Source organism: Vespula pensylvanica, chromosome 9 (genome assembly GCF_014466175.1).
Source record: "Vespula pensylvanica isolate Volc-1 chromosome 9, ASM1446617v1, whole genome shotgun sequence".
Taxonomy (NCBI): domain Eukaryota; kingdom Metazoa; phylum Arthropoda; class Insecta; order Hymenoptera; family Vespidae; genus Vespula; species Vespula pensylvanica.
The window spans coordinates 7865869-7874853 of NC_057693.1; the positions used below are offsets into that span (position 1 = coordinate 7865869).

An 8985-nucleotide genomic window follows, 5' to 3' on the forward strand; every position below is an offset into this window, starting at 1 on the left:
AATAGCACCATAGATATTTATATTTATATAGAAAAAAGAATAAGGTGAGTAATTGAAATACGTCTGTGTCTAACATCAATTTATTATTAACAAAAAACAATAGATAATAAAAGCTTGAACATATAAAATAATGCTTATGTCTCCTTCGTAAGTATCAAAACTGAATTATTATAGAATGTTTTGAAAGTCTACAAATGTATGCCTATTTGGCGTTTATTAAGTAATACATATAGTTATATATTAACGTATCCCATGTGCGCGTGTGCACTTAAAAATACAATTCGCCTGTTTTATTTTTGGCTATTATACAATACATAGTCTTTTGGTTATTTCCATATAATTATAAGTGTGTGATTACAAACACAATTTTCACGCAAGGTCTTTCTTATGAAACGAGCTACTGCTACAGTATCACAGAGATGGATATAAACAGTGAAAAAGGGAAGAGAAAGATTTTCATTGTGGTTATATAATAATTGAACGTTCGTAGACTCGCATGCTCGTTCATATATAAACAAATTTAATCAAATTAGAAAATTTACATATATCAAAAATCAATTATACACACTAAAAGTTTATCTTGAAAAAAAAAGAAAAAAAAACAATATTTCTACAACTTATTGCGACTTTAATCATTGAAATATTATAATTATTATATATAGCTGGCACAAGTAAATACGAAGAACATATAACAAGACATATATGTAATATATCTTGGATAAGCATGCATATTCTTGTAAGAATCTTTACATGTAAGGTATTAGAAAAAGGATACTGGTGTAAGTGTTATATGATATATACGAATCGAATAATATTCGTTATTTTGTTTTTCATAAATCATCGTGTGCGATTTTGATACAAGACAATAATTTGCTCCAATTCAAATATATAAATGGAATTTTTTACATTTTTAGGCACAAATAGGTAGAAGAGTTTGTTAAATGGGAATATTTTAGACTTATTATTTCACAAAGTGTATATGTGTTTGTTTGCGCGGAGTTTTTGAAATTGATGCGAAACGAGTGACTAGAACTTGTGCCAGCTTCGAATCCAAACTCGATATTATTAAGTTACGAGCTTATTGCTTGGTTGGTAACCACATCGTTAATTAAACACTTTGACACCATTCACATTTTGGAATCAGTTTGTAAATCGTTTTTCAGGCTGAGACATTTTCATTTTTGGGAGCCTTGTGTACCGCCACTATCTTATTTTTTGGTAGTTTATCACTACGAAATCCATCGACGAATTGTTGTACAGAATCCACTGTAATTTCAGCACCATCTTCCATTACCACATAAACTCCTCGTGGTATATCGATAGCCGTCAGAAGAGGTACTGCATCATCCAAACCAACGAATTCACGAAGAATATCCGACGTTTCGCACTATAGAATAAATCAAATAATAAGAATTAGATGTATTAATCATATGTAAAACTCAATCACGTGATCCTTACATCTAGGGCTATATAAAATTGTAATATGCCATCGGGATCGTCATAATTGGGATCATAATCTGGACGATCTCTTCTATAGGCCTCAGCAGCAGGTAATAAAACACTTTCTGCGAATTGTATTTCACAATCATCGCCCTCTGCAAATGAATATACAATTTAATAATTCGTCTTATATCCATTTTCGTTTAAACGCATCATTATTTTATATTTAATTTCATGTTTACTTACCAACGAAGAGTATAATAGCCGGTGCATCGTGCAACGATGTCGCATATTTCTCTGTCAGAATATTGACCAATCGACTGGTCCATGGAAAGTTCTGCAATCGAAAAATAAAAAAAAAATTGAAAAAGAGGTATGATAGAATCATATTAAAAGCTAATAAGTTATTCAAAGAAAATCAAGATTTATTAGATTTTTACCAATCCTTCAGGATCTTCGAGTAATTCGGCTCTACCATCGAGGGTAATGATATTATCCCGTGGATCAAGAATAACCAAGGTAGGTATTGCTTGAACATCTAAAGCTCTAGCCAATTTTCGACGTCTTTCTTCCTGACTGAATGGTATCCTAAGCCAGGGCATTGTTTCTGTATAAGCATTGTAGGATTCCTCGCTCCTGAAATAAAAGAAGATGAGTAATTATTTCAAATCCACGAAGAAATTCATAATCGCAGAAAAGTAGAGATCTCAGAAAAATGATTTTACCTATCGGAACTCACGAAAATTACTTCAAAATCATGTCCTCTCTCGCGGATCCGCTGATAAGTATCCACGAGCTGCGGTGTAAATGCTTTACAAGGAGGACACTGAAATGGAGATAAAAAGAAATGTACATATGTATGTATCATTCATATATATTTTTCTAGAAACAACAATCACCGATGATCATTGGATGATCCTAATGATTATTAGAAACTTTCAGATATGACTACTACGTTTCATAATAATTTACTTTGCGTAGTAATTAGTCTCGGTTTACATTTTTACACGAGAGTGAAAATCCACGAGGTAAATAATAATAATTTTAATTCATAATTTTTTTTTTCTTTTTTACGATAATTGTATTTCTTTTGTTACTTACCCAATGTGCACTGAAGTAAACACCTTTAAAACAATGTCGTAGCTCCTCATGTAACATCGGTTCGTTGCTGTCGCGAGCACCACAAGACCGCAAAGGTCCATCTTCTAGGGCAGCTTTTGGATGTGGTGGTTTCCAAGGGAATTCGGCGCCAGTAGGATCGGCAATGGTTCGTTCGACGCCACCCCTTGTCACGACCGAACCATTCGAACCCTCGAGTAGAATCAACGTAGGCACTCCTGCCTTTATCCGATACCTTCTCGTCAGCCTGGTCTAAAAGAAACATTGCTGATCATTCATCTCGCACGAGTCTCTTTCTTCTTCGTTATAGTCTCAATGCTTTTTCATGAATGATACAATCAACGTCTCTCTTTATTTTTATATGTGATATCTATCGTCATTATCGATCATCCATGAAACGATCAAATTGCAAAGATTAACACACATCGAACTACACACATTTTATAGAATGGCTTACTCAGCCACCTAGTTCTTTAAACTCAGTCTATTTATTACGACGTATTTTACTCCAAAGAGTATAGCAATTTAATCAGAGCGAATTGCTAAATTTATAAAATTGTCCAGAATAAAACAATGATCGTATGGATATCTTACGGAAGTCTCAAAGATGATACGATAGATACATTCGACGAAACGCGAGAAGAAGAACGTATTGTTGCGTTCAACGTGTTATCCTAATTCTTTCTCTTCTCCCGTCTGTCTGTTAGTCTCTCTCTTTTTATCTTTTTTATACTATACTGCTTACGTAAAAAGTAGGAAGAGTTAAAGAAGACGTAGAAATACGTTGAGATTTATCGACTATGCAAGGCTTATCACGAACGAGCAACAAACAATGCACAAATCATAAGAGAAAAAGAAAGAAGGATGAAGATAGAGAGTTAGAGGAAATGTTCGACTTTGTCTCATCTGTTGTCTTAAAAAAACGTAACAACCCCGAATGTACGTAGAGTAAAGGATGGCAACGAGTGTAGAAAAGAGGGTGCGGTGTCTGCCGACAATGAGTACTGTCTCTCCTGTCAGCTCGTATGATTACAGCCAGGATGAGAAGAAAAAGGAAAGGGCTCTTCTACGATGCTAGCGACGGATAAAATGCCAAAGGGTTTACGCGCGCATCGAGAAGATAACAGTGCAGTAGTAACAGCAGCAGTGACGGAATAAAGCTTCGTAGACGCGATTCAATCTGCAATATTAACAAGTTAAAGTTCAGTCAAATCGATCGGAAGTCGCATTTAATATTAACTAGCAGACTCTCTTCGAATTGATCCGAAATTTCGGATAAGACTTCACTGAAGGACATTAAAATCTGTTTAATGAAATGATTAGAATCTTGATCTAGAAAGAACATTATGCTTTGAAAAAGAGAGTGTATTTTCTATTCCAATTTTCCTAATTTAATCACACAAAAGATTAGTGCTTCACTGTTGCTGATCTATATGATAGAAACACTAAATATAACAAAGAGAGAGAAAGAGAGAGAAAGTCACGGGGGAGAATCATCAGAGTCTCAGGGATCACTCTTACAACTATCGTCCTCTGGGATCTCTTCTTCCCTTTACGCTCTTTCGCGTACTTGGAAGGATATGCGAAATTTCCTAGGGCGATATGGGTGCAAGGAGAAGAAGGGTGTGAGAGAGAGAGAGAGAAACAGAGACAGAGAGATAGAGAACCGATATAAGGCGGCAAGAGGGTGAACTCGAGGCACCAAACGTGCGACGGCGTACGTTATCGCGACCCTCTCTTTCTCTTTCTCTTTCTCTCTCTTTCTCTTTCTCTCTCTCTCTCTCTGTCCCTCCAACACACTCACACCACGAAGGCATTACTTTTCTCTCCCCGCGTATATTTCCATAGCTGCTACTGCTACTGCTGCTGCTCTACTCCGTTTGTCCGTACCGGAGTATATACGTGTACGAGTTGGTTTGCCGCCTCCGTCTCGGCCGGTCGATAACGTGTACGTCCTCCCTTGCTGTTGCTGCCGCGAGCTCGACGGTGCTATCGTTATTTCCCCCGACAGTGTGGATGTCCCCTACCACGTTCTCTCCTCGCTCACCCCTTCTCTTCTTCTCACCCTTTCTACCCCTCCAATTCTCTCCCTCTCTCTCTCTCTCTCCCTTTCACTCCAACACTCACGCGCCAAATAACTTCTCTTTTCCCCTCCCTCCTTCTCTCTCTCTCTCTCTCTCTCTCTCTCTCTCTCTCTCTCTTTTGCTCGTGCCATTTGTCACATCGCGACATCAGCAAGACACGATAGAGGAAGAGAGACAGAGAGAAACATAGTTAGAAGGGTGGGAAACGGATCACTGTTGACTCGTTCACGCTCGTTCAAACGTCTCCTCCGTGTATACACGAATCGTGGTCGACCAACGATGACGACGACAACGACACAGCGACGACGGCGACGGCGACGGCGACGACGACGACAACGACGACGACGTCTCCGATGGACGACGTGGGCGGGGAAAGATCCAAACGACTGAACGATGCTCCTTTGATCGAGCTCTTCTTCGCTTTCTTCTCTTTCATCCTACCATCTTTCCTTGGACAGACATTCGACGTAATTCCAGCTACAATCGACTCTCTCTCTTTTTCTCTGTCTCTCCCTCTTCCTTTCTTTGTCTATTTTTCTCATCCTCTTTTTCTATTTCGATCGATAGCGATTATGAAAGTCGCGTTTAGCCGATGAGAGAACGGTATAAAGGAACCGCCGTGAAAAGGCATTCTCAATGAACGTATTCCCCGGTAATGTTTAGTATAATGTTTGTGTAGGTCGATAGTCGATACTATAATGGTGCCTATTGGCCTCCAAATATCCTTTGTTCTATTATATATTTTCATTTTCTAATCATATGTAATGTATCAAAGTAACTTCGTTATATTAGATCTTCATCCTCTTTCCTTTAAGTAATAGATGTTATAATTAGAAATAGAAAAATAAACAAAGGAAGCAGAAGTAAGAAGATTTGAGAAAAGGGAATGACTTTGATAAGACATTCTCACTAAATAACATTATTGATATATACGCGCGTCGGGCCCGAAAACGGTGCAGTCCTCCTTTGGAAGTTCTTGCGCTTCGTGGCTTAGGGGGGTTTCGTTTTGCGATCTAGCGATCTCGCGCGTACTCCACTTTTCCTTTGGCCACCAAAGCCGAGTAGGTCGCGTGTAATCTAGACGGAAACGTCGGTCTGAAAGAAGGGGATGGGGATGATGGTGGCAAAAGGGGTTGCAAAGAGTGAGTGAGAAACAGAGAAAGAGAGAAAATGCATCGCTGGTAAAAACACAGAACCTGTGTGTGGGCACTACCTCAAAGTCTATCTAAATCCAAACGGTCCTTTATCTTTTCTTTTTTTTCCCCTCAAGGCTTCAGTCGTTTACGTGGTAAAGAACCTGCACATACCGCCATTTCTCTCTCTCTCTCTCTCTCTATTTCTCTACATCTCGATTTCTTTCTTTATCTCGGCAGGCGAATGAGAAAGCTATTTGCGGAAGATATGGGTCGGCTACCCCGAATGGGAAAGACTGCCGTTGGCTGTTGCTGACTGCTGTTGCTGCTACTGCTGCTGCTACTGCTACTGGCGCTGGCTGACTCTTTTTCTCATCGTTGATGCAAAGCAAACGTATGTACATACATATGTACCAATGTACGTATGTATGCATATATATATATTCTCCCGGAACGTTTTACAGGGCCAAGAAGCGAGCCTAAGCAACGCGTGGGCTTATTACGTCGTTGAAGAAGCGAACGTCGTGCTAGGTGGCCCTACGACATTGCAAGCTAGTTTGATAGGGAAGCTTGGATAAGCAGAGGAGGAAACGAAGGAGAAAACTAATCGACGAGGACGCCCATATGAGATAAATTATACCATATCTCGCTTTACGTTTCCCGTTTTCATTTTCGATTATATCGTTTGTAAAAAAAAAGAAAAAAGAAAAAATAGCAGTGAAAATGTGATTACATTTGTACAGAGAAATTTCAAAAATTTTCTTCAAATTTAATAGCTATCAACATTTATGCTGGTTTATCGGTGAATGGTATAGAATTTAATTAATTTTATTTATATCCTTTCAGAAAATTTTTTGCTTGTCTTCAAAGGATACTGATGGTGAATTCTAATAAACATAAACATTAATGAATAAACTAACCATATAGAAATAAAGACAAAATTCGTGAGATTGTCGTGAAGATATTTTTCCTTGAATCTTCTATATTTCGATTTGATTTTTTTTTCTCTTTTCTTTTCTTTTCGTTGTCTAGATAAAAGGAGTGCATAAAGACAACACTCATTTCTATAATGAGAAAGAAAAAAAGAAAGGAGATGCAGTCTCTCTCTCTCTCTCTCTCTCTCTCTCTCTCTCTCTCTTTCTCGTTCCCTTTTCGTTTCAATCGTCGAATCGCATCGCTTCGACTGATATCACCGGACGATGGCGATGACGAAGACGACGACGACGAGATATCGCTGTTGGCTTTATTTCTCGGTCTAATAATTTGAAATGGAGGAAAAAGTAGCGGAGTGGAGGAGACTACTTGACATTAATTGCGCGCGAACCATTACCGTTAACTTTCTTCGCGTTTTCGATCGAAGAAGCAGCATACATATGCATCGAGGTGAACCAATAGCCAACCTCGAGTGCTGCTTCATCAAACGATTTTTCCCAAAGGAAAAACTGTCTGGGATGATGAAGACGAAGAAAAGAAAGGAAGAAAAAGGGAAAGGGAAAAAGAAAATCGTTTCTGCCTCTTCTTAGAAGAAATATGTTTTTTTTTTTTCCACAAAAATTGGAAAGATTCTGGCACGTCATTCTCGAGTTTCGTGAAAGGTAGAAATAAAGAGAGAGAAAGGTCGGCCTTTTTAGCAACCCTTCGACGATGATTTTGCGTGTGGCATTCGTTGGGGAGACTTAATAAAACCGCTCCGAAAATACTCGTACCCTGTAGGCGGTTTCGCGGCAAGCGTGCGAGGAAAGTGAAAGAAAAAGAAAAGAATATGACTACTCGTGTGTACCTTGGCGTGTCACACACGAATGTTGTCGCGTGTATCGTAATGTTCATTTCGGTGGAACATATTTTCTAGAAAGAATCTAGAAAAATGTAAAGTCAACGACGATCTTGAAAGATTTCGACGATATAAGGAAACATTTTAATGAGATATAAGATTTTAACGAACATGTACTTTCATTTTCCTCTTGCATTTCTTGCTATCTTTAAGATCTCCAGACGTTAAAAAGTATGTAAGGTGGAAGTAAAGAAAAATTAAACAAAAAACTCTACTCACTTTCCTCTCGTAATCCCGATTAGGTACGGCCAACCACGGTAAATCCGTAACATGATTACGAAAGCTCTCCTCGAAGTCGAGAACATCAGCCACGTTACTCCAAAGCACCACGTGTACGACCTCGAACTTTTTCCTCCTTTCCCTTCCCTTGTTCGTGTTCTCGGTCGACGCACCGGCGGCAGAGGTAGCATCCATTCCCGCGTGTACCGCGTTGACACTCGCATAAAGTTCGACCAGCTGACGCGTGAAATCGTCGCAGGTTGCACCGGGATTGATGAAACTAAAGTACACACCGATAACATCGCACGCGGTACTACCGTCTTCATCGATGAGCGAACCGCTTGCATCACATGGCTTTGTATCCTGCGAATTAATCTGATTGCAACGAGCCAGTTGCTTGCCGAACAATCTATGTTGCCAACATATCGGCCGGCCGTTATTAATCGACTTTTTTAAGTCCAATGACGCCGAAGACGACTCGCTCGACATAAGCTGATCGCCAACGCACGCGGCCGCCATACCGCGCGCCTCTTACGATCCACGAACTATTCATTCACCCGGCGACTAAGCGCCGACAGATCCTAAGATCTCGAGATCACTCGTAAATTATTCCTCAGATAATATCGATAAAAATCGAATAAAAAATCTTGTACAGAACAAACGCGGAACGCTGCGGAACGCCGACTGATTCACGTTTCGTTGACTCGCGTTCGGCTCGGCGCGCTCTCCGATCGAACCCGAGATCGCCCGAACACCGCCAAATTTACCGCCCAACGCTCTTCGCCGTAACTCGGCGAAATTCGGTGGTGTAGTTGAAATTTTCGTCACCATGCGTCGCTGTTACTCGGCGTCTCTAACGACATTGATGGCTGATTTGCATTATTTTAAACAATTACATATATTTTTATGTTGTGCGATAATCGTTTTTAGTTTGTTCTTATCATTTATCACATACTTTTATCTACATATGTAATTTTTATCACACGTACAAATAGATTGGAGAAAAACTTAATACGTTTTAAGAAAATATTAAGTCACCTGGAAATTCTAGTTATATAAGTGAACTTTCACTAAAAGAAGTTAGGATAGGTAGGACGATAATATATATATATATATACATATATATATCTATTATCGTTCATATATATATGTGTGTATA

At 39.1% G+C, this 8985-nt stretch overlaps 1 protein-coding gene and 1 long non-coding RNA gene across 2 annotated transcripts; one reads left to right on the top strand and one right to left on the bottom strand.

The window, feature by feature from the left end:
• Positions 1–62: 62 nt before the first annotated feature.
• LOC122631430 (nucleoredoxin-like) lies at positions 63–8878 on the bottom strand. The gene is made up of 7 exons (XM_043817105.1): positions 7827–8878; positions 2542–2811; positions 2166–2266; positions 1881–2076; positions 1687–1777; positions 1459–1595; positions 63–1387 (listed from the first exon to the last, which is right to left on the bottom strand). Exons 1-7 carry the CDS (start codon positions 8343–8345, stop codon positions 1160–1162), a joined length of 1542 nt encoding a protein of 513 aa, XP_043673040.1. The 5' UTR covers positions 8346–8878; the 3' UTR covers positions 63–1159.
• Positions 4970–6461, top strand: LOC122631433. Its single transcript, XR_006327706.1, has 2 exons — positions 4970–6170; positions 6241–6461. It is a non-coding gene; the product is annotated as an uncharacterized LOC122631433 (long non-coding RNA).
• Positions 8879–8985: the final 107 nt, after the last annotated feature.

Excerpts from the sequence above, each read along its gene's own strand:
- LOC122631430 (XM_043817105.1), bottom strand. The coding sequence starts at position 8,345 with ATGGCGGCCGCGTGCGTTGGCGATCAGCTTATGTCGAGCGAGTCGTCT. Across the intron at positions 2,812-7,826 it reads ATCGGGATTACGAGAGGAAA|ACCAGGCTGACGAGAAGGTA; the intron begins GTGAGTAGAGTT and ends TGTTTCTTTTAG. Across the intron at positions 1,596-1,686 it reads GGCTATTATACTCTTCGTTG|AGGGCGATGATTGTGAAATA; the intron begins GTAAGTAAACAT and ends ATTCATTTGCAG.